Source organism: Oncorhynchus nerka, linkage group LG28 (genome assembly GCF_034236695.1).
Source record: "Oncorhynchus nerka isolate Pitt River linkage group LG28, Oner_Uvic_2.0, whole genome shotgun sequence".
Lineage (NCBI taxonomy): Eukaryota > Metazoa > Chordata > Actinopteri > Salmoniformes > Salmonidae > Oncorhynchus > Oncorhynchus nerka.
Window position 1 is genome coordinate 68,588,664 of NC_088423.1, and position 26,932 is coordinate 68,615,595.

General features: G+C 43.6%; 1 protein-coding gene across 1 annotated transcript; it reads right to left on the reverse strand.

Moving 5' to 3' along the window:
* Positions 1–1,296: 1,296 nt before the first annotated feature.
* LOC115113602 (lysyl oxidase homolog 1-like) lies at positions 1,297–25,903 on the reverse strand. The gene is made up of 7 exons (XM_029641409.2): positions 24,354–25,903; positions 16,652–16,760; positions 15,367–15,504; positions 7,261–7,417; positions 6,873–6,968; positions 4,621–4,736; positions 1,297–3,114 (listed from the first exon to the last, which is right to left on the reverse strand). The coding sequence occupies exons 1-7, from the start codon at positions 25,462–25,464 to the stop codon at positions 3,108–3,110; spliced, it is 1,734 nt and encodes a 577-aa protein (XP_029497269.2). The 5' UTR covers positions 25,465–25,903; the 3' UTR covers positions 1,297–3,107.
* Positions 25,904–26,932: the final 1,029 nt, after the last annotated feature.

The window sequence follows — 26,932 nt, forward strand, 5'->3', positions numbered from 1 at the left end:
TGATCCAGAAGAAGATTGGGAGAATGTCATATGGTCAGATGAAACCAAAATATAACTTTTTGGTAAAACCTCAACTCGTCGTGTTTGGAGGACAAAGAATGCTGAGTTGCATCCAAAGAACACCATACCTACTGTGAAGCATGGGGGTGGAAACATCATGCTTTGGGGCTGTTTTTCTGCAAAGTGACCAGGACGACTGATCCGTGTAAAGGAAGGAAAAAATGAATGGGGCCATGTATCATGAGATTTTGAGTGAAAACCTCCTTCCATCAGCAAGGGTATTGAAGATGAAACGTGGTTGGGTCTTTCAGCATGACAATGATCCCAAACATACCGCCCGGGCAACGAAGGAGTGGCTTCGTAAGAAGCATTTCAAGGTCCTGGTGTGGCCTAGCCAGTCTCCAGATCTCAACCCCATAGAAAATATTTGGAGGGAGTTGAAAGTCTGTGTTGCCCAGCAACAGCCCCAAAACATCACTGCTCTAGAGGAGATCTGCATGGAGAAATGGGTCAAAATACCAGCAACAGTGTGTGAAAACCTTGTGAAGACATTTGACCTCTGTCATTGCCAACAAAGGGTATATAACAAAGTATTGAGATATACTTTTGTTATTGACCAAATACTTATTTTCCACCATAATTTGCAAATAAATTCATTAAAAATCCTACAATGTGATTTTCTGGATTTTTTTCTTCTCATTTTGTCCGTCATCGTTGAAGTGTACCTATGATGAACATTACAGGCCTCTCTCATATTTTTAAGTGGGAGAACTTGCACAATTGGTGGCTGACTAAATACTTTTTTGCCCCACTGTATTTGTATTCACTGTATATTTTTGTGAATCTGAAAAGGTCTGTTTTGCATTCCTGCACTGATGCTGCATGATAAATGTACACGACAACACAGACAGACCTACAGTAAATGCCATAATGCAATAAACATACCTTCACCTGACATTTCAGAGTAGGAAACCATAAATAACTTTTCAATATTCAAATCTCAGGGCACTGTTTGTCTGGATGTGTGGCCTATTACGTGAACGCTCTGGAGCAGTGTAATCCCAAACTGACCATGGAATTCTTATTTACACATAATAGGGACAATAAAATGAAGTGCCATATCAAAATGGATATAGATCCAAATCCTAACATGAGATACACACATGAAACTGGAAGTTGAAGTCATTTCCAGCATTGAGGTTTGCTCTAATGTTTGTCTCGTGCTTGAACACACTATTTAAATTTTTTAACACAGTGACAGAAACCACATCAGTAACTACAGCCTGTAAACAACCGTCACATGTCAGTCCAAACACCTTATAGAGGTGTAAATGTATGTCTTTATTAGGTATGCCATTTTTGACAGGTGTTGAAGAACAGAAGAACTCAAGCAAATCAACATATACTCTATATATTTAATGATGCCTGCTATAATCCACAAGTCTAATAGTGTCATTCCATTGATTGAATAGAATCTCCTAATTATACTTTCCACCTGTCTTGGTAAACAATATCAAGAGCAACCAGAATACAAAGAAGTGTTGGTCAATGACAGCATTGATAGACTACTATGTACAATCTTAAAATGGTAATGTTAACGTGTAATATGGTATATAAACAGAATACAAGACTAGACCTGTTCTGCATTTGTTCATGTTTCTAAATCCTTTCTCTTAAGTGTTTTACTGTAGGCGTGTGTTGCAATGGAGTGTGTGGGAGGCCACAGTGGGCCATCATCACAGGGATGTCTGATAGAAACCGTACACTCAACTCGAAACAATAGCTCACTCTTTGCGAGGTAGGTAGAGACGGCATTTCGGCACTCTGTCTGTCTGTAATGCCAAGCTAAACCTACTAGTGTAATGCATCACAATGATAGGTTTTTACAACAGTAGTTTCTTCTTTACAGTCACTCTCTGCCGCAACACACTCAATTTGAACAAATACAAAGTATGTTCTGGATTCGTATAAAAAACGATATATGAGTTCCTGGAATTTCACAAATACAGCAACAATTCAAACACAGTACTAAAGACCCTTTCATTAAAGAAGAGAAGAATCAAAATACAATCAATTAAAACAAGTACAGTTCTCCATAGCTAAAACCATGCATCAGTGGGTTAATTGTCATGTACATTCTTCTTACAAAGCTACAGATAACCTATTTGGCATCTGACCAGTGTTGGTAGTTGAAAAAGAAAACTCCAATGTATGTTTAATTCTGGAAAGCACCTCCTTGAAAATAAATGGCAGTTCTGCCAACTAAGCTTTATGTTTTCTTGTGAGACAAACACAAAAATGAAGGACGAGGAGGAAAACTGACTTTGACGGTATTTAGAGGCGGTAACGCTCTGGGTTCTGACAGACTCTTTATGTTGAGGGACTACTTGATGGAGACTAACGTGTGCAAACGAACAAGACCTGGCTTCTCCCCTCTCTCTCGTCTCTCGATAATATTACACTATGTAGATGTGCTCAGAGAATCACATTGTTTGAAAACTGGCACAAAGAGGCAGAGAGAAGAAGAACAACAACACTATAATGGTCCTAGTGAGTCACTGGCTGGAGCTGCCATGTCTTCCTCCCAGACGGCGTGGATGAATGCACCATTTCTTTTTTTTTGTTGGATTGCAGTTGAGCCCAGACTCGTCTGGGACCACTAATTTCAGCACCAGCTCCATTTCACACCTTATTTCAAACCAAACCGAGCCACTCCGCTCACAGCTGTGAGCAACGTACTCACAATGTCCAAGATGTTTACTATTTCATGGACAAAAGACTCATTAAGGCTGTCAGAGTAGAAATACGAGCAGTGGGGTTGGTCTGGGAGAGAAGGTTATGGATAATATAGAAGGGAAACAACAATGGAGACGGTGGGAGACTGGAGTGTTGAGTTTGGTATGGGTTTTCAGTTTGAGTGCTTGTGTATATATCCCCATGTTCTCTTCAGTGCCACTGGAACCCGTGTTCACTCTGGGCCCAGGAACCAAAAACAGCACAAACAAAACAACAGCAACAACAATAACAAAACAAATTCCATTCACATTTCAATGGAACAGCACTGTCCTGGAGGACTCACCCTGGCTGGGCAGCCTTCCCACGTCCGATCAGGACCTTCAGGATGGACACAGAACAAACAACACAATGAGGCGGGTGTTGATAACACAGAGAGACAGAGAGGTTAGTGTACCTGTCCACACATTCTTATTAAAGGCCCTTTCTGTAGACCGAGGCAACGTTATTATAGTGAACTTAAACTGAAGCTAAAATGAAAACAAATCATGAAAAACGACTTAGAAACGGAAATAAAATCATTAATAAACCTGTTTGAAAAACTAAAACTATTATCTTTGACACCAAAACGAACTAAAAGAAAATAAAGCAATCATGAATTTATGTTCAGTTTCATTTTCCCCTAAACATTGGACAGAAATTGAATTTCAATGGGGTTGTCATGCTTTTGAAGTGTTTTAAAGCTACTGAACCGGGCAGGTAAATGCTGCCAGGAGATGGGTAAGTTTCAAATAGGCCTAATTTGTGCATTACTGTCACTAGCTATCACTAGCTAACAGGGGAAAAAAAAGTGGCTAAGTAGCCAACTTGATTCTTCTTTAGGAACGGACATGCCGAAGTGTCAGATGGGGTGGTGCGTTTGTAGCCCAGTGGGCCTGTCTAACTTTTTTGTTGTTGTGCAAAATCATCATTATCTGGCTAATAATGGGGGCCTTAAAGAAATAAAATGGGCTGGTGAGGGGGCCTCAAGTGAAAAAATGCCTGGTGTATCAGGGACGAATTTTGGTCCCAGTCGGCCCCTGTTCTTCTTATATGTACCACTAAGTTAAAAAGCATTGAATCGGCGTAAACATGGGTTAGAGCGAGTTTCCTTCCACCATGTTGTTTTTGCACCAGTCTCAGCGCTTTTCCATTTAAATCCAAGTCACATTGAGCTGGAGTTTATCATTTAAACCTAACCTAACCTTTGACTTGATCAATCATCCTCAAAAAACACACCATTTTTAAAATTTACAATACAAACGTCTCCTAGCCTCCCCACATGCTTTCTGTTCCTATCACAAAAAAAGAAAACTGAAACAAAACAATAAAAAAAACTAAATAGCATGTTTGTTGTTAGTTATTCACAGCTAAGACAATCACATAGGGTATATACTGTCATTATACGTTTCTATATCATTCCAATGTCAAATAAAGGGTCAGTTGGTTTTCTGAATGCTTTAGCCCACTCACCATATAATTATCTGTGTACTCCCTATATACTCCATAGAACTAGAGGTGATTTACTACCTCACTTGTACATTTTCATTGCTCAGATAAAGTATGCTCTAAAGCCGAGTCTCTTTCATAAAAAGAGATGGATTTTTCAGTAATTCGGAGTGTAATAATGCACTTCCTAATCAACCCATTGAAAGTCCCAATAGCCTTACTGCTCCTTTTGAGAGGCAGTATAAAACAGTCAGTAATCATTCATCTTGGTGACATTGATGAACATGATTCACAGAATCATTAGGTAATGAACTAAAAAACATTGTATCAGGTAGTTTGGCATAATAATGAGAGCTTGTCTTTTGACTAGTGTCATAAAAGAGACGTTGCTGTACTCACTGAGATATCTTGCAGTTGGTTGTTGTGACGAAGCGTCCCGTGTAGTGGATATTGCACCTCACCACATTGTTGGTGAAGTCAGACTCCAAGATAAGGTACTTGGGGTTGACCTGGAGCTGAGAGGCAGAGGAGACAGAGGAGGATACTACTACAGCTAGGCAGGTAGGAATAAAACAATAACTTACACAGTACTTTTATCAGTGGAATTCTGGCAGAGACCGGACGGAGAATCTTGACTTGAGATTCTGTATGCGTAAATAAAACATTTGAAGTGCTGCTTAAATCATCTGTTGATGTCAATGGGGAATTGATGAGGAATTAAGATAGCTATATGTGTGCTGTAGGCTAATGTGCTTTCTGACACCTGGAGTTGCATGGCAAATGGTCCAGGAACAAAGGCCAATGTCCAAGGACTAGTCAGCTCTTTCCCTTCTGAGGGGCCAAGGTTGTATCTCTGTTATCTCTGTTACAGTATCCAGAGCACCTGATATTGATTGCGATAGAATAATACTATAGTATCCACGTATGGTTTCTGTCTGAGACTTGTTCACTGAGAATACCTCTGATGCTATCTATATGTATGTATGATCTCTGTGGTTACTGTTCACTGAGGATAACTCTGATACAATCTATATGTATGTATGATCTCTGTGGTTACTGTTCACTGAGGATAACTCTGATACAATCTATATGTATGTATGATCTCTGTGGTTACTGTTCACTGAGAATACCTCTGATGCTATCTATATGTATGTATGATCTCTGTGGTTACTGTTCACTGAGGATAACTCTGATACAATCTATATGTATGTATGATCTCTGTGGTTACTGTTCACTGAGAATACCTCTGATGCTATCTATATGTATGTATGATCTCTGTGGTTACTGTTCACTGCGGATAACTCTGATACAATCTATATGTATGTATGATCTCTGTGGTTACTGTTCACTGAGGATAACTCTGATGCTATCTATATGTATGTATGATCTCTGTGGTTACTGTTCACTGAGGATAACTCTGATACAATCTATATGTATGTATGATCTCTGTGGTTACTGTTCACTGAGGATAACTCTGATACAATCTATATGTATGTATTATCTCTGTGGTTACTGTTCACTGAGGATAACTCTGATACAATCTATATGTATGTATGATCTCTGTGGTTACTGTTCACTGAGGATAACTCTGATACAATCTATATGTATGTATTATCTCTGTGGTTACTGTTCACTGAGGATAACTCTGATACAATCTATATGTATGTATGATCTCTGTGGTTACTGTTCACTGAGGATAACTCTGATACAATCTATATGTTTGCATGATCTCTGTGGTTACTTGTATCTGTATAACGGTGAAATCTGAATTACTATATGCAAAAATATCTCAGTAATTCTTATTACTGAGATATTTTTTTACATTGCTGTCATCCCCCATACAAGCATTTATATGCTGTGACACCCTGTGGAGATTGGGCCTGGGAGTGTTCAGGTTACTGTAAACTTGGTATCATTTGATTGCTCAATGGTGGTTGGTTTCGGGTTGAAAGGTTACGGCTTCAGATGTTATAAATGGAATGAAATGCCTGATCTCTCTCTTATCCTGTATCCAGTCTATGCCCAAAACATTGACAAAGACTCCAGTCACCCAAGGCATGGACTGTTCTCTCTGCTACCGCACGGCAATGCTTTGTAAATGAAGCTTTCTGGCTTGTAGGTGAACCCGTTCATTGTACAATGTTAATTAAATACCTGCCTTTGATATAGACAATTCTCAGACCAATTCTTGCTAGTCAACGTCAACACATTGCTTAAAGCTTGCTTGTATATTTCAATTATCTTCATGGAGTCAGAGAAACATTTGAGTAGGCTAATTGTTTCTTCTTCCTACGAGTCGCATGTGAGGTATTTATAATATCATATATATTGTATATAGACATATATTACTGTCCACGACATGCAACCCAATTTAAGATTCATCCCTCATTGAAACACATGAGGTCAACACAGACAGGCAGAGAGCGATGGGACTGAATTGCAGTCAAAACGAGTAGATCGGTATGAGCCACAGTCTAGGAACCGTAATGTTTTATAGCTTAAGACAACTTTCCACATGTAAAACTTTCAGATACATTTCCCCAGTAACCTTGTCGGGCGCACCTTTTCCTATGGAATGTTGCCTTTGGAATGACGCCTTCCTGGAAGATGACCAAGTACACATCAGAACTTTCCTCTGCTCTTAGTCTCACCTTTAGTATGTAGTTCCCAGGTTGGATGTCTGTTATATCGATCCACTGGCAATCAATATCAGCGTTGTACGTATCGTAGCAGCCCGGACTCAGACCCTGGAGGAACATAGAGGAGAGTTATTCACGTGGAACATCAACAGACTATGCTTATGGCTCAGCAGCAGAGAGACGTGCCTCTGCACCATCTCTGACTCATAGAAAGACCGAGTGGGGTGGAAGAACTGTTAAACAAGAGACTTTGTGGTTGCTCGCTGAACTCAGATGATGATACCTTGTTGCGGTACCTGCTGCAAGACCATGACACAGACTTGCCGTCGGACAAATGAATGATGCCATGCCAAGTCTATTGGCAAATCTACCTTAGTGAGATATGTGTTGGTGTATCTACCTGAGTGTGAGATGTGCAGGCATAACGCTTCAGGTGACCAAAGTCACAGGTGGTGTCCTCCAGACAGAAGCTGGCCTTGTGTCCCTCAGCCACCTTTCTTCCTGTGGTGACCTCCAGCAGGTCATAGTGGCTGAACTCATCCATGCTGTGGTAGTGTCTGTGGGTAGACAGAAGGGCAAATAGGTGGTCGGTAGTGCAACAAGAGGGGAATGAATGTCCAAAAATGCATTGCTGACAGGTAAAAAGCGTCTGTGTGTAGTGCAGCAGAGAGAGGAGGCACGGCATAGGGTGGTCAGCAGGGGAACAAAGAAGAGTCCAATTTGAACATTTATAAATTCAGTTAATGACAGGTACAACAACCAATACTAGAGATGTGCTCAATTTGCATAAAGGATAATTACATGATAATCAGTAAACCAACACAGAGCAAACTGTTTACTGCAGGCCACCATCCAAAGTCTTTAAATTAGGTGTGCTTGTTTATTTGAACAGCCCATTGCCCTCACCTGTCAACACTTCAACTCGGTGCAGCTTGACTGAGCATATCACAACGTACCAAAGGAGACTAGAATGTAATTAATACCTACAACCATTCACTGATGAAGCAAGGCATTAACAATCTATTGATGTCTGAGGTCTCGTTAATTACTTTCTATCAATCTGGAAAGTTTTAATCACTATCGCAAGATAAGTGAAGGATTGAGCATGTATTCGTGTTGTGTGTGTGTGTGTGTGTGTGTGTGTGTGTGTGTGTGTGTGAATGCGTCTTTGTCAGCCCGTGCGTTTGTGTATGTGTGTGTGTGTGTTTACACAGCTTTAACAGTGTTGGAATGCTGGATCTTGCCACTGCTAGCCTAGTTACCCATGAGAACAAATCATGTCCTCAGAATGTGAAATGAGCTACACCGCTCCGTGTCTCAGTGTACTGCTGGTGCTGGTCCATCTGAAATCATTTACTCTAGTAGCCGTGCACCATCTTGTAGCTGGGATGTGGACCAATGCCAAGTGTCAGACAGTGACCTGAGAGGGCTGGCTTTTTACAGTTGCCCTCTGCGGACCAGCATGTTGTGAATATCCTTTCCATACGAACTGTTAACACTGTGGTACTCAGATAAATCCGACAGATACCGCTACACGGTAAGGTTGAGAATACAAGTGACAGACATGGGGGATTCCTTTAAATATGCATTAGAAACAGTGTTGCACTGTGAATAAGAAGACATCCTCTGTCTTATTCAGTCTCCTGCTGTTTGGAATAAATGGCAGCATGGTAAATGTAAAACATATTGTATCTCGATTCCCAGATACAGTAATGGCCTCGTATTTCAGCCAAGTTAGATTTCCTATGAAGATGTCATCTGAACTGTGAACACAGTGTCGAATGGCTGAAAAGCTGCAGTGCATTGTCAACCTATCCATCTCACTTTCACTTAAATGTATCCTAATCTTAATTAGGATACATTTAGGATACATTTTCTTGCTATTTTTACTGAAAGTCACATTCCAGATTCCAGACACTAAGAAGTATGTCAGTGTTTGTTTTGGTGAATGTAGTGCAGGTGTGGTAAGAGCTGGAGCTGGTTCAGTCAGTAGGACTCAGACTGTATAAATAATAACCCAGTCTCCTTACCTCATGCTCCCTGTTCTAACATAGCTACAACTTTTTACTGGCGTAGTCATTAAAAGATTGAATGGAGGCTTGGAGGGAAAGGCAGACGGGTACTTTCCACCAATGGAGGAGGTGACAAATGGAAGAAGTCATTCGTTCCATAGCAGTTGGAGCTGGTAAACAGCTCCTCTCAGGTGAGGAACAGTGTGTTGCCGCAGGCTAAAAGCTACACCATGCGATTCTCTAAGGGGGAATCTGCACCGACTACACAGGGAATCTGTAAACACAGAGGAATTGAAAGGGCTGTACACTGGGTATCCTGAGAGGGCAGCTCTCTGCAAAACACCCACTGTATGTGGTGTGTGTGTGTGTGTGTGTGTGTGTGTGTGTGTGTGTGTGTGTGTGTGTGTGTGTTTGTGTGTATGTGTCTATGGGCAGGGGTTTGGAGGCGGGTGTTCAGTGCAACGGGGGTTTGAAATATGGGCATTATTTTTGTTCCCGCGAAAGACGTTTATTTAGATGGAAGCCTTGAGATTGTTATCTCTCTGTGAGAGTGGGACAGACAGGGAGACACTGGGTCTAGAGCTGTCTGTACTGGAGGGCCCTTTCCCTCGCCTTGTAATCCTGGATCTCCCCTTGTGACTATGTCAACTAGAGAGAATTAAATTTTGGAAGGACACAGAGAGAAGGCTGGAATAAACCTGGCTTGTAATCCTAACATACAAAACATTCCAATCCCACTTTGCATGACCACAAGTCATTTTCCAGTTGTGTTAAAATGCAATACAAAGACGTCCAGGAGGCCAGGCAGGAGAAGAGGGGGAAATATTTAGTGGATGGTGTTTGCATTCCATACAGTCCAACCAGATTACAGGAAGCCCAGAAATGTATCACATAACGCCTGGGCAAACAGTAATGGGCCTTTGACCTTAGAGGTAATGCTTGTGTTCACCATAAAGAGAAGAAAAGAGGAGCATAATCGGAATATCTGCATGTATAGTGCATTTGGAAAGTATTCAGACCCCTTGAGTTTCTCCACATTTTGTCACGTTACAGCCTTATTCTAAAGCGGATTTTAAATAAATAAATAAATCAACACACAATAACCCATAATGCCAAAGTGAAAACAGGTTTTTAGAAATGTTTGCAAATGTATAAAAAAATAATAATTGAAATTTACAATAGTATTCCGACCCTTTGCTATGAGACTCGAAATTGAGCTCAGGTGCATCCTGTTTCCATTGATCATTCTTGAGATGCTTCTACAACTTGATTGGAGTCCACCTGTGGTAAATTCAATTGATTGGACATGATTTGGAAAGGCACAGACCTGTCTATGTAAGGTTCCACAGTTGACATTGCATGTCAGAGCAAATACCAAGTCATGAGGTCAGATTGTGTTGAGGCACAGATCTGGGGAAAGGTAGAGTTCCTCTGTGGAGATGGGATAACCTTCCAGAAGGACAACCATGTCTGCAGCACTCCACTAATCAGGCCTTTATGGTAGTGTGGCCAGACAGAAGCCACTCCTCAGTAAAAGGCACATGACAGCCAGCTTGGAGTTTGCCAAAAGGCACCTAAAGACTCTCAGACCATGAGAAACAAGATTATCTGGTATGATGATACCAATATTCAACTCTTTGGCCTGAATGCCAAGTGTCACGGCTGGGAGGAAACCTGGCACCATCCCTATGGTGAAGCATGGTGGTGGCAGCATCATGTTGTGTGCGTGTTTTTCAGGGGCAGGGACTGTCAGGATCTGACTAGTCAGGATCGAGGTAAAGATGAACGGAGCAAAGTACAGCGAGATCCTTGATGAAAACCTGCTCCAGAGTGCCCAGGACCTCAGACCGGGGCGAAGGTTCACCTTCCAACAGGACAACGGTCCTAGGCACACAGCCAAGACAAAACAGGAGTGGCTTTTGGAAAAGTCTCTGAATGCCCAGCCAGAGACCGGACTTGAACCCGATCGAACATGTCTGCGGAGACCTGAAAATAGCTGTGCAACAATGCTCCCCATCCAACCTGACAGAGCTTGAGAGGACCTGCAGAGAAGAATAGGAGAAACTCCCCAAAAACAGGTGTGCCATGCTTGTAGTGTCACAGCCAAGAAGACTCGAGGCTGTAATCGCTGCCAAAGGTGCTTCAACAAAGTACTGAGTAAAGGATCTAAATACTTATGTAAATTCTTATTTATTTATTTTTTAAATATAAATTAGTAAACATTTCTAAAAAAACTGTTTTTGCTTTGTCATTATGGGTTATTGTGTGTAGATTGTGTGTAGATTGATGAAGAAAAAAATATATTTTAGGATGATGCTGTAACTTTCAAGGGGTCTGAATACTTTCTGAAGGCACTGTACATAATCCGGATTTTAACTGTGTACATCTATTGTACTGTTTGATCATAATTGATCACTCTATTGTGTAAATGGACAGAAATGTTATATTGAGATTGACATTTTTTATAGAGAAATCTGAATCTAATGATGCACACTGTATTAAAATTAAATTATTTAAACTAAACAGAGTTCATGCTATCTGTTTGTCTCCATAAAACACTGATTCTAAGGTTTTATCCTAAACTTTCTGTACCGTATAACATTTGCTCAATACACAAATTAAAATATAGATGGATTAAGGGGTCATATACTGACTACTCATTGTATTCCATTGGGGGAAAAATGTAGGACAGTGAAGTTGATTTGGCAAAGAGTTGTTCTTTTCTCAAACAAGCACACTTGTTACTGTGTTCTGTGCTGTTCCACTAACACACATCCATGTCATCATATAATACCAGGCACCAGGCCTATGATGCCAGGGAACAGATTGACAGGAACATTTATGGATTCTATTCCATTTCCATTGGCCAGTCAAATCGAGCTGTTGCATTGGCTAACTCCCGCCCTGGAAACCAATGTATAAACGAACAGTGATGTCACCAGGCAACATTGCCAATCTGCTAATGGGCAGTCAACATTCCATAGAGCTGAGGACAGTAAGTACAGCCTGAAACTTGTTGCACAAACCCAAGGAACACAGACATACTGTGACCAATAAAACCGTTGTGGAACGCAAGGTCATAGAGGAAGGGCAGGGCAGAGGGTGTCCAAACATATCAGTGATGTCATGACATACTGTATGAAGTGAAGTCATGATTGCACCAAAAAGAGCAAATGTGAACGCACTGACCTCAGCTAAACAAACTAACACAAAACGAAAGAGCTAAACAGCCAACTTTAACAACAAATCAGATTAACCCTGTAGAGCAAGGATCTTACCGTTTTTACCATAGCAAGGTTGTGTACATTGGCGCCGGAGAGGATGGATGCTGTTTTATGGGCTCTTAACCAACCGTGCTATTTTGTTTGTTTTTCACATGGTTTGTAACTTAATGTGTACATAATGTTGCTGCTACCGTCTCTTATGACCGAAAAGAGCTTCTGGACATCAGACATTACTCCCCTTGAATTGGACAAATCATTTTTCTTTAATGTGCCGGACGAGAGGGATTTACTCCAGACACCCGAACAGGCCCTCATCCCCGTCATTTGCAGGAGAAAGAGACAGAGGTTTCGCCAAAGGAGATCGGGGTGCCTTGTGAGGATCCAGTGACGAGTGGCTAATCTGCCTTTGCCATCTGTCCTATTGGCCAATGTACAATCGCTGGATAATAAAATGGACAAACTAAAAGCACGTATATCCTACCAACTGGACATTAAAACCTGTAAAATCGTGTGTTTCACCGAGTCATGGCTTAACGACGACATGAATAACATACAGCTGGTGGGTTATACACCGTACCGGCTGGATAGAACAGCAGCCTCTGGTAAGACAAGGGGTGACGCTCTATGTATAGTTGAAAACAACAGCTGGTGCACGATATCTAAGGAAGTATCAAGGTTTTGCTTGCCTTAGAGTATCTCATGATAAGCTGTAGACCACACTATCTACCTAGAGAGTTTTCATCTACTGTGGGGCAAAAAAGTATTTAGTCAGCCACCAATTGTGCAAGTTCTCCCACTTAAAAATATGAGAGAGGCCTGTAATTTCCATCATAGGTACACTTCAACTATGGCAGACAAAATGAGAAAAAAAATCCAGAAAATCACATTGTAGGATTTATAATGAATTTATTTGCAAATTATGGTGGAAAATAAGTATTTGGTCACCTACAAACAAGCAAGATTTCTGCCTCTCACAGACCTGTAACTTCTTCTTTAAGAGGCTCCTCTGTCCCCCACTCGTGGCCTGTATTAATAGCACCTGTTTGAACTGGTTATTAGTATAAAAGACACCTGTCCACAACCTCAAACAGTCACACTCCAAACTCCACTATGGCCAAGACCAAAGAGCTGTCAAAATTGTAGACCTGCACCAGGCTGGGAAGACTGAATCTGCAATAGGTAAGCAGCTTGGTTTGAAGAAATCAACTGTGGGAGCAATTTGTAGGAAATGGAAGACATACAAGACCACTGATAATCTCCCTCAATCTGGGGCTCCACGCAAGATCTCACCCCGTGTGGTCAAAATTATCACAAGAACCGTGAGCAAAAATCCCAGAACCACACGGGGGACCTAGTGAATGACCTGCAGAGAGCTGGGACCAAAGTAACAAAGCCTACCATCAGTAACACACTACGCCTCCAGGGACTCAAATCCTGCAGTGCCAGACGTGTCCCCCTGCTTAAGCCAGTACATGTCCAGGCCCGTCTGAAGTTTGCTAGAGAGCATTTGGATGATCCAGAAGAAGATTGGGAGAATGTCATATGGTCAGATCAAACCAAAATATAACTTTTTGGTAAAAACTTGTGTTTGGAGGACCAAGAATGCTGAGTTGCATCCAAAGAACACCATACCTACTGTGAAGCATGGGGGTGGAAACATCATGCTTTGGGGCAGTTTTTCTGCAAAGGGACCAGGACGACTGATCCGTGTAAAGGAAAGAATGAATGGGGCTATGTATTGTGAGATTTTGAGTGAAAACCTCCTTCCATCAGCAAGGGCATTGAAGATGAAACGTGGCTGGGTCTTTCAGCATGACAATGATCCCAAACACACCGCCCGGGCAATGAAGGAGTGGCTTCATAAGAAGCATTTCAAGGTCCTGGAGTGGCCTAGCCAGTCTCCAGATCTCAACCCCATAGAGAATCGTTGGAGGGAGTTGAAAGTCCGTGTTGCCCAGCAACAGCCCCAAAACATCACTGCTCTAGAGGAGATCTGCATGGAGGAATGGGCCAAAATACCAGCAACAGTGTGTGAAAACCTTGTGAAGACTTACAGAAAACATTTGACGTCTGTCATTGCCAACAAAGGGTATATAACAAGTATTTTTATTGACCAAAAACTTATTTTCCACCATCATTTGCAAATAAATTCATTAAAAATCCTACAATGTGATTTTCTGGATTTTCTTCTTCTAATTTTGTCTGTCATAGTTGAAGTGTACCTATGATGAAAATTACAGGCCTCTCTCATCTTTTTAAGTGGGAGAACTTGCACAATTGGTGGCTGACTAAATACTTTTTTGCCCCACTGTATATTCTTCGTAGCTGTCTATTTACCACCACAAACCGATGCTGGCACCAAGACCGCACTCAATGAGCTGTATACGGCCATAACCAAACAGGAAAACGCTCATCCAGAAGCGGCGCTCCTAGTGGCCGGGGACTTCAATGCAGAGAAACTTAAATCCGTTTAACCTCATTTCTACCAGCATGTTAAATCTGCAACCAGAGGGGAAAAAAACTCTAGACCGCCTTTACTCCACACACAGAGACGGGTACAAAGCTCTTCCTCGCCCTCCATTTGGCAAATCTGACCATAATTCTATTCTCCTGATTCCTGCTTACAAGCACTAAAGTAGGAAGCAGGACTGTTTTGCTAGCACAGACTGGAATATGTTCTATGATTCTACCAATGGCAATGAGGAGTACACCACATCAGTCACTGGCTTCATCAATAACTGCATCGATGAAATCGTCCCCACGTGGACTGTACGTACATACACCAACCAGAAACCATGGATTACAGGCAACATCCACACTGAGCTAAAGAGTAGAGTTACCACTTTCAAGGAGCGGGATACCTGAACATCTAATCAAATGGCTACCCAGATTATTTGCATTGCCCCCTCTTTTATGCTGCTGCTACTCTCTGTTATTATCTATGCATAGTAATTTTAATAACTCTACCTACTGTATATGTATATATGACCTCAATTACCTCGACTAACCGGTGCCCCCGCACATTGACTCTGTACCGATACCCCCTGTATATAGCCTCCCTACTGTTATTTTTCTGCTGCTCTTTAATTATTATTATTATGTTTTATTTATTTTTGTATTTATCTTAAAGTTGCATTGTTGGTTAAGTGCTTGTAAAGTAAGCATTTTACTGTAAGGTTTACACGGGGCATGTGACAAATACAATTTGATTTGAGTATCATAAACCAATAGCATATACTGTATGGGTTTGGGGAAACACTGGTTACTTACTGATGGCAGCTGTGCCACTCCCAGGTGTGTCGAGGTCGGTTGGGCATGAAGTCAGCCGTCCCCTGGTTCTTAACCCTCTGTGGGAAGCGAAGCAGGACTCTGACGTCATAGTCTGTAGTCTCAGCGCTGTAAGCAGTGCTGTGGGGAGACAAACACAAAGTATGGAATAGCAATGAGTGACGGAAAGTACAGAAGGCTACAGAGAACACATCTCCCAAGGGTTGTCCCGGTGAGTTTCTGATACCTAAGGCTCACAATGTGTTCCTGCAACAAGACAGAATTGAGCGCGTCTGGAAAAGCTAGAGGGAAAAAATATGTTAAATAAATAATGACAGATTACTGTGATTAATCTCCATAGCCTACTGCACAAGTTTTCAGTTTTGTAGCAAGGAAAGCTTTGAAGTGGACATGCATACACTGTGTAGAGACGTCCAGTATGAACACATTTTAGAATTGTTTTAATATTAACCTGCATTCCAAAGTATCAGTAAAAATCTTTGCAATTCATCTTATGGCTGTTGTTGACATTGGAGTGTATAGCACATTATACAAGGCCATTTGTCCATGACTGCTGATAACACAGACAGAATATGAGAGGGCTTCGAGGAATGGCTGTGCTTGAGACAGGAAGGAGGGCAAACAGGAGAGCCAGTGGAACAACAAAGTTCATCGCCTTCATTTAAATGCTCTGCAGTCTGGGCAATTGTACCGTACCCATCTAACCCTGGGGCCAAAGTCAGAGGACCATTGTGTGTGCTGCGACTGCAGACCAAACCACTCAGAGAACCATTTACTGACAGGCCACGTTACATAGGCAAGCCTTAGGCTGCGTTTACACAGGCAGCGCAAATCTGATCTTTTGCCCAATTATAGGCAAAAGACATGATCTGATTGGTCAAAAGACGTCAAAATTGTATAAATGCAGCATTAGTGACAGGCCTACGTGACCAGATTTCAGGTTATTGATGTTGCGCTGTGAACTGGGTTCCAAACTTTATATACTGCAATTTAGATAAGGAGTACATTTACTAAGCAGGTAGATAAAACAGTCCGGATCTGAGACATAATATGCTAATATTCACCCATAGCCACATGGAATCTTTCATTCTGTTCTAACTGGAGGAGACTGATTGTCCATCAGAATGTGACAACTGGCTTACAAAAATTGGTGATAAGAGTGACTACTAACAGAGTGACTACTAACAAAGTTATTGTATGTTCTCCTCATCCAAAGCAAACACAGACACTTATTAAAACACTTAAAAGGTTTCAAATGGTCTCTTACCTTGCCAAGCATTTCTCCTCGGCAGCACAGCGGAGAGAGTACATGTGAGCCCTCTGGATATACGTGGAGGCCTGCACATAGTTGGGATCAGGAACCAGGTCTGGCAAACCTAGAACAAGACACTTGGCTCAACACATAGTATCCTTCGACAGCAATTGATTCAATCATGTTAGTATCAATACCTTGATGCCAATGTCAACTTTTACAGGTCTGCTTCCTCCCTTGACAGAATATAGAGTATCGCTCTGGTGCACCGACCAGTGAGGTCATTCCTCAAAAAAACAGCACAGCTTTACACCTCCTCATCCATCAGCTATATTTCATTCCCCTGCGTTGTGTTATTGTAAGGACTTTGATACAGATGCAGTAGAAGTTCACGCTTTTAATGATGTGCAGCTTATAAAGCCTTCCTAAACACTACATACATGTGTTACAAATCATTTATAACCATATTTCATGCTTTATAAACGCTTCATAAATGTGGCAAAACTGCGTGACATAACCACCAATGTCAAATGTGACATAACCCGCTATGTCAAATATGACATAAACTTGTGCTTTATAAAGGGTGTTATAAGCACCGCTTAATAAAGGCCTTATAAATCATATTAAATTGAGGCTTCACAAAGCATTTATAAACCTGTCATACATTCTTGGTAGAGCATCTCAACGCCAGGATATTGAATTTGATTCTCAGGACCACCCATACGTAAACATTTATTCACCAATGACTGTAAGTCGCTTTGGATAAAGGCGTCTGCTAAATGTTATATATTAATTCACTAAAACATTTCTAGGATGGCCCAACCTCTTTCCCTCTTGGGTGCATAGTCAATATTGGACTTGACCTCAACTTCCCCCAGAATGCTGTGCTGCAGAAGGATGTGTGCAGTCATGCACAGCAGAACACTTTGGTAGGGCCTTTAAAAAATATTTGTTTTTGTCTTTGTTTTTCCAGGTTTCGGATTGTTAATTGTTCATGTTTAGACAATTATTTTTCATATATCGTTAATGGTTATTGATACTTTTCTACTATTACGTTGGGTACTTTTATTTAAAACATTTCTGAAATTCCCTGACATGGAAGTACTTTTTTAGTGTTGCTGACGAGACACTGATCATATTATGAGTTCAAATGCCTCTGGGCAGCGAAAGGATATTTTCTCCAAATGCCTCTGGGCAGCGAAAGGATATTTTCTTCAAATGCCTCTGGGCAGCGAAAGGATATTTTCTCCAAATGCCTCTGGGCAGCGAAAGGGTATTTTCTCCAAATGCCTCTGGGCAGCGAAAGGATATTTTCTCCAAATGCCTCTGGGCAGCGAAAGGATATTTTCTCCAAATGCCTCTGGGCAGCGAAAGGATATTTTCTCCAAATGCCTCTGGGCAGCGAAAGGATATTTTCTCCAAATGCCTCTGGGCAGCGAAAGGATATTTTCTCCAAATGCCTCTGGGCAGCGAAAGGATATTTTCTCCAAATGCCTCTGGGCAGCGAAAGGATATTTTCTCCAAATGATTCTGGGGGACTACACACATGCGGCTATTCTGTGTTGAGCGGTTAACAAAGAAACAGGTCCTCCTATCTGCTTCATTTAGAGTTATTTATGCAACTTTAGTTGTGATACAAACGTTGGGCTATATGTTAAAATTGATTTTGTATTTGACCCCCTTTTTCTCCTCTCACCGCTGCAACACCCCAACAGGCTCGGGAGGCGAAGGTTGAGTCATGCGTCCTCCAAAACATGACCCGCCAAACTGCGCTTCCTAACACCCGCCAGCATAACCCGGAAGCCAGACGCACCAATGTGTCGGAGGAAACAACTGACGACCAGGGTCAGCCTGCAGGCGCCCAGCTCGACACAAGGAAATTGAACCAAGTAAAGCCCCCCCGGCCAAATTCTCCCCTAACCCAGACGACGCTGGGCCTATTGTGCGCCGCCCTATGAACCTCCCATTATGGCCGGTTGTGATACAGCCCGGGATCGAACCTGGGTCTGTAATGCGATGAAGTGCCTTAGACCGCTGTGCCACTCGGGAGGTCTATATGTTTAGATTTGGAATAAATTCTAAGACTGAAAGATGCGACTCTGATGATGAATGGCATGAGCTCTAGTTTGTTTCTTGCGCAGGCTGCAAACACTTCATCAGTCTCTCATTCACAATTTGACAAGCACTTGATAATGCCTCAAATTTCCTGGCGGCATCCCCCTTGTGTGGCTGTAATGCCCCCTAAAAACATCCAGGTCTTTTGTGGCCAGTGGCCGTTGTACCCTTGGGCTGAATATAATAATTATAATTTCCTTCTCCAGGCTGCACCTCTCACTTCCATGATTCTCTCAGATATCTCAATTCTTATTAACCAATGACTGTCACATGATCTGTTCCTTCTCACAGGCATCTCAGCGCCTGTAGGCTACAAGTGAAGACAGACACATCGGGGACGCAACTGTGCGTGTCCTTCTTATCGAATTCCGAGGCGCATATTGAAGATATTGGAATAACTGTCCACATTTACTTTTCATCAGCCAACAAGATGAGTCGGCCTAACGAACAGCAGAAGCACTAGCCTATGACAATCTACTATCCCCCACGGTACAAAAGTTGACCTATTCTATTACATTTTTATAGTGAAAGTTATCTTCCCCAAACTTGAAACTCACGCGCCGCCTATGTATGCCAGTTAGGCTCTACTCTATATATATATATATAGTACCAGTCAAAAGTTTGGACACACCTACTCATTCAAGCGTTTCTATTTATTTGTACTATTTTCTACATTGTCGAATAATAGTAATAGTTAAGACATCAAAACTATGAAATAACACATATGGGATTAGGTAGTAACCAAAGAAGTGTTAAACACAGGGAATGAGATTAGGTGTAATGTGACTAACATGACATCACTTTATAGTGTGTGCCATCCTTCAGCACAACATGTCACCCTGTATAAAGCATGATTACATCATACTTGACATAGTGGGTTATGTCACAGTTGACAATGGCGATCATTTTATGTAGCGCTTATGAAGGCTTTATGAAGCCTTTAGAAGCTGAACGTCATTTAAAGAGGGACCGAAGATTTAGTGTAGAGTTATGACCACCGGTTACACATGATGGCACATTCAGATAGGTGGGCCCTGTGGTCTGCAGTCAGGAATCACTAATTACAGTACATTCCAGATGATCATCTCAGCAGGATTATTACTCCCTCCCTATAGGTCATTATAGATTCTGATCTTAGTGTACACAAAAAAGCTAATCATGCCAAGAAAAATAAAATGGAGTATCTCACAACCTGAATGTGAAAGTGAAAACATGGTTGGTACACATAGGGAGAAAATGATGCTAAAATGCTGGGGCCTCTTTATATGATGTGATGTTTCATGACACTAATCCTAATTTGCACCTGTCATTCCATGTTAACCTTTGGCATGAAAAATACATTCAGACTATTCATATCTGGAGGGGATAATGATAAGCATTAGAGAATCAACTTCCTCAACTAGACTTGCAATTCTGTTCTGCTACAGTAGCCAAAGTTCATATTTCATATTTGCTGTAGGCTCCTAGTAATCAAAAATGGAAAGTTATTTCACATTAATGCAAGAAAATGAGCGAGATGGAGGGAGAGAGAAAGAGAGAGAGAGAGAGAAAGAGAGACAGAGCAGCATGCTAAGGTAAAACAACAATGATCTCACACCCTGCTGTTCCTAAACTGGGCCAGTGATCGACTCTGTCAGAGAAAACAGAAGACTAAATAAAAAAGCAGGCCTGAGTTGTCAGAGCCAATGTGTGTCCCATTTCCAGTAAAGGGCATGCCAGAAAGGGTCACTGGGATACCTTATCACCACCCCCTTCCCTCCCCCTTTACCTCAACCTCAAAGGCCAGACATCCACTTAAATGTGAACCAGTTGGAGCAACATAAAGTCAATCTCAAGTTTTGACCTCTGGTACCATTCAAAAACTACCATCTGCTTCATTTTGGTCCCAGCCAAATTGACAAAACAGTAAAACAACTGAAGCCATACGGGGACATGATATTTAGCGTTGCGCTTTTGTATCCTCGCTCTGTCATCACTGTTGTTTACAGCAGGCCTTGGATACAGTTTGTTTATAGGAATTCTACAGAGAAAGCGTCCTATCTCCTCTGTCTGTTTAACATCCAGGTGAGCCTTCCCCAGTTTAGACACAGGTTCAAGTGAGGGGTCTTTCCCAGCACTGTGTACACATCCTATTTGTCATCTCTCTCTGAAGCAGACTTACAGGCCACGGGAAGCTTCCTGGGGCAGACCATGTAAACACTGTAAGGCCTGTGTGAAATGCAGAGGTTTTCCATCCAGCAGCGGACTCGGCTCCCTCTTCTTTCGGCGAAGCCTTTATTCTTTAGCCCCCTAATCTCCGGAAACTGGAAATTGGGTCTTTTTCAGAGGGATAAAGTGTGTCTGAACCAAAGGCTGATCAGCCCTCGAAAGCATTTGACAAGGCTGTACATACTGTATCATATTCTAAGTGGGGCACTAGAGAAAAGATGTTGGATTTTGCCAGTTCTTTAATAGTGTCTTTCCCTGAAAGTGTACAATACACAACATATAAACACATCCCTTTTACGAAGTCAATGGCATGTCATTTCTTTTTTGAGAACAGCTCTTTCATTAGAGTGGGTGCATGTGAGAATACGTGAGAGCTTAAGAGTGGTGAGAGAATAGAGTGCAATATAATAGTGCTGTGATGGTTGCCGTCACAGCTCTCCGTGAACAAGACAAGTCCGAGCCTATTGCAACACACCAACACAGGCTCTTTCCACATCCCTCATTTATCTTGTTCCCATTAAGGCCATTTGGCAATAAACAAGACAAGTTACTACTTATCTCTATTGACAAGTCAATACATTAACACTTCCCACTCGGCAAAAACTGGTTGAATCAACGTTGTTTCACGTTAGTTGACAACTCAACCAAATATAAATCAAAACTAGACATTGAACTGATGTCTGTGCCCAGTGGACTTTGGATAGTTCATGTGTAGATGCTCTACAGACTATCACTAACATTTCAACTGACTATCTATTAACCCTAACTCTAATCCTAAACGTAACCCTTATCCTAAACCTAAACCTAACCCTTACCCTAACTCTAGCCCTAACCCTTATTCTAAACCTAGCCCTAACTGTAACCTAAGCAAGCGGTTTCTTATCAACAGATAGTTTGTTGACAGAATGACCACGTGTAGAGCATCTACAGATGGACTGGCCAGGCTATCCAAATAAAATGTGACCCTCAATAATTCTGTGTCTAATCGGTCTTTGATTTGAGTCCTATTCATTTGAGTGGGAACAAAGCGAACCGGTCTCCACATTTGAAGGTATGTCAGTTAAATTGGAATCCCTTGCAGCCTTTGCTTCTATCGACTGTCGGCCCACTGGAGGAACTTATATCACATTGATTAAATGGCGTGTGAGAAAGCTGAGGCATCTGCACACATGTTGGCTGTGTCTTGGACAGAGAAGAATGCTTCCACATTCCAGTGTCTTAATGTGTGAGACTGAGTTATGGAACTGAAGCACAAGGCACATTAAAGAGCCTGATGCACAGCCAGGCCAGGCAGAGGAATAGAGATATGTGTAAGTCAGTCTTCCATGCTCCCAACCAGAGGAGAGTACCCCATCTGATGTCCCAGCTCCTCAGGCCATGGAGGCTCCTAGCAGCTAGGACAGAGAAAACTCCCACACACGTGTTGGCAATTGCGTCACTTTTCGCCACACGGCTTCAGTTACTGTAAATAAATGTTTTCCACATTGATAACTTTGGGCTCCAATAATAAAGTCGGTGTCCACCCCTTACCCTCACCATACTCCCTAACCCAGCCCTGTGATTGGCTCTCAGAACAGAGTCTATCAATTACCCTTGGTTTTCAAGAAATTGTGTGTTTTGAATTACAAAACGAATATTGGGCATTTTGGCTGGGCCACTGCATGTTTAAGAGTAGCTCGTTGATGGTTGATGCTCCCTCCCTCCCTCTTCACCCCAGCTCATACTAAATATTTGTTTGATTTCCTGAGGCAATGGACCATGTGAAACAGGGACTTTCCACTAATCCGTCCCCCCCCTCCTCCTCCCTCTCTCTCTCTCTCTGGTAGTTGTACAGGCAGCACCCCCCTCCTCCCCTCTCTCTCTCTGGTAGTGGTACAGGCAGCACCCCCTCCCCTCTCTCTCTGGTAGTGGTACAGGCAGCACCCCCTCCTCCCCTCTCTCTCTCTGGTAGTGGTACAGGCAGCACCCCCTCCTCCCCTCTCTCTCTCTGGTAGTGGTACAGGCAGCACCCCTCCTCCTCTCTCTCTCTCTCTGGTAGTGGTACAGGCAGCACCCCCCTCCCCTCTCTCTCTCTGGTAGTGGTACAGGCAGCACCCCCTCCTCCCCTCTCTCTCTCTGGTAGTGGTACAGGCAGCACTCCCTCCTCCCCTCTCTCTCTGGTAGTGGTACAGGCAGCACCCCCTCCTCCCTCTCTCTCTCTCTGGTAGTGGTACAGGCAACACCCCCTCCTCCTCTCTCTCTCTCTGGTAGTGGTACAGGCAGCACCCCCTCCTCCCCTCTCTCTCTCTCTGGTAGTGGTACAGGCAGCACCCCCTCCCTCCCCTCTCTCTCTCTGGTAGTGGTACAGGCAGCACCCCCTCCTCCCCTCTCTCTCTCTGGTAGTGGTACAGGCAGCACCCCCTCCTCCCCCTCTCTCTCTCTCTGGTAGTGGTACAGGCAACACCCCCTCCTCCTCTCTCTCTCTCTCTGGTAGTGGTACAGGCAGCACCCCCCTCTCTCTCTCTGGTAGTGGTACAGGCAGCACCCCCTCTCTCCCATCCTGCTCACCCAGGCCCCAGTCACCCTCCTCCAGCCAGCCCCAACACCGAGGTAACCTCTATTCCCAGGTTCTACACCCAGACCTCCCCAAGAGCCAAGCCATTTTCAGCAGACTATTTACTCCCCAAGCTATGACACAGTGAGCCCTGTGTGTGCGCTCACACATTGGCAGGCCTTTCTCAACACCTGGTTTCAATAACCCCTCTGAGTGAGGGGGAAAAGTGGAACCGTCCTTCAGTAGAGTTTGCTTTTGTTTGGCAAATTATAATTGAAAGACTTGAGCCAGTAAATAGCAATGAAATTCTGGTTATTTAAAAAGAGATTTCCATGTACTGTGTTTTGGGCCTGAGAGATGTGAAATGAAAGACCTCTAGAAAACAGTGTACTTCTCCAGCTGCAGAGGCACATAGCTGGGGAGACAGGTGGTAAGGGTTCTGCTCCCCCTGGGCTCACACTGTCCACCGCTGTCAGGAAATAGCAGAGGAGCAGAGTAGAGGAGCCACATTCCCTTCTTGTTTTCTTTCCTTCAACTGAGGAAAAGCTTGGATGTGACCCCACAAGTGCATAATCCACTTCACATGTGCGCTACCATTAGGATCTGGTGGTTCCTTCGTGGTTTGCATGACTGTCTTGTACTGCTCACATCAAACAGACTATAAAGTTGACTAAATAGAAGATGACAAATCTCTCTTGTTTCTTTAGGACCACATACAGATAATCTTTCATACTCTCAAAACAAAATACTGTACATTCTGATGATTTAAAACATCTGGTTGGACAGTGGACAAAGAGCTGGCTTTGTTATAAGACATAAGACGTTGAACTAAATGACTTTGTGCATGTTAATTGCGCGTACCTCTCTGTTCCGACCGGTAGACACTCCCGACGTTGACGCTGGGGTTCTCCACGGCCGTGTTGGGGTTTCTACCTGGCACCACAGGCAGAAGGAAAGGAGGCTGTGGCTGCACCTGGGGCCTACCGAACGGGGGGAACTGCTCATACTGGGGACTTCGTACTGGAGGCTGAGCGCCAGCCACCGTCCTGTCCGGGGCAGCGGGCACTGTGTCGGCAGCAGCAGCAGCAGGATCTTCTCCTCCATTGTAGAGGCTGTGTGTGTATCTGCGGTCCAGGCCATCTGAGAAGGGTGGCTGGGCAGCCCGTGCTGGCACATCAGGCACGGCAGGCACAGCAGGGTTGGGCCCGTAGCCATAGGACTGGTAGTAACGGTAGCCATCCTCACCATAGTCCTGAGGGGAGCGTGGAACCACAGGTGCCAGACCAGCGCCAGTTCCATACCCGACTCCAGTGTATCCTCCACCGACACCAACATATCCTCCACCACCAGCACCGTATCCTCCACCACCAGCTCCATAGCCTCCACCTGTGGCCCTCTGGAAGGGTGGCTCTGCGTAGCCCCGACCTGCTCCCTCCACCACACTAGGATCATAGGGCAGGGGGTAGGGCTGCTGAGGGAAGGGGTATTGTGGGTAGGGTTGGACAGGGACGTTGTAGGAAGATGAGAAGGATGATGAGGACGATGAAGAGGACCCAGTGGATGGCCTAAAGCGGGGGTTGGTGGAGCCTGTCCTCACGGAGCCCTGGCGCCAGTTGTTGGGCACCTGTCCGAAGCCAAATGGATGTCTGGCCTGTCCTCTCACGGTCTCCGAGCCTCCCCTGGAGGGGGCCTGCCTGCGTACATTCCCACCTTGTGGTCTGCGGGGGGTTCGGGGGCGAGAGTCAGCCACCACCACTCTGTGACTTCTCTCCTGTTCCTGTGCTCCGGCAGGGACATACTCGGCTCCACTGTTGAGGAGACTGAACCTCCGGCCGTTGTTCTCCCACTGGATCATTTGTCTCCAGGGGGTGGCAGCGCCATCCTGCCCCACAGCCTGGTCCTGGGCCTGGGCCCATCCGGAGCCCAGTAGCACACACACCAAGCTCATCGCAACAAGAGGCAGCATCATCATGACACTAAGCACACCTCAACTCACCACCACACAGAGAAACAACCAACAGCCGCTCAAACACGACCAACCACCTGTAGCCTATGTCAACACAGCATGAATCCTTTTCTGGGGGTATGGAGCAGCGCGTGGTGGGGGTGTGGAGAGGATAGCAGGAGGATATGCCAGTGGTTCTGTCCATTCGCTGCTCCTTACAACTGGCTAGAGAGGCTGAGGATCAGTCTGTGTCCAGGAGCAGTCATATCCGGGAGGGGGGTGAGTGGGCTCCAGAGGCCCCGCTGGTGATGCTAGTGTCTGTTAGTGCTGTGAGAGAATGCCCTGTCTTCCTGGCTGTCTAGCTGTGCTGTGACTGTCAGTTGACTGAGCATTGCTCTCACTCAGCCTTCTGGAGAGGAGTGCCTGCCTGTGTGCCTCGACCGAAGCCTTCTATTTGCTTCTCTGATTGCTTACAATGGGCTGTGAAAAAAAAGCACTCTCAACTACTTTAAAAAAAAAAAAAGAGAGGTCCCACATGGCCCTAGTGCTAGAGTGGTTTCCTGGACTGACTGCAGGAGCCAGGACTCGCTCTGTAAGGCTTCCAGAGTCAACATCACCATCTGCAAAGGCACTCAGATTTATATCGCGGCTCACTTTCCGTTGCCCAAATTCTTTTATCATCCTGAACAAGCAGAGATGCGTTGAACATGACACACAGGTGTCTAGCAAACCCTTTAACTTCATAACTACCTACAGATGGGAAATAACATGTAACAAAAATAACTTTAGAAAGGAATTGGTAACAGAGTCACTCAGATCAGTTCAGTTACAATGAGCAACAGGTTCCTTTAAACTGGAGAATTGATGAAGAGGAGAGAGAGTGAGGGACAGCTTTCAGAGAAACACAGAGGGATCAGATCGTCTTTGATTCAGTCAAATCGGCCATTGAAAACAGTCACTATTATTGCCTTCTGTACACTTGTGTCCTGATACGAGGGGATTTTCCATCTGGTTACGGAGAAAGTCTTGTTGTTTTTTAAATCTCAACAATCCTCCCACTATGTGGTTGTACTGTAGAAATGTGAAATGTGAAGTGTCCCCCACCCCAAGGCATATTATGCAATGAAGTTGAGGTCAATTAAGCAACAGCCTTTCTTACTCTCCCCACCCAGCATCTCCCCTGTGGCCAGTACAATGAACAATACACCCATACAGAGCTCCCAGATCAAACCGTGTGCACGGGCCCCTTTGAAATGATAGATGAAGTTGCTCTTATATCTGTGTAGTAATGCTGTAATCACACTAATACACAACTGTTCTCAAAGAGAAGTAAACACATTCCAAACATGGGGATTAACAGCCGATCTGGTTCCTGTTTGCCTTGACAGAAAGAGAGGGAGAGAGAGACAATATCATATTTTTCCTTGTTATCAAAATCAGCGGTTTCCAAGGTGTTTGAATTGGCATGGGCCTTTGTCGGGAGCTGGCAGAATGT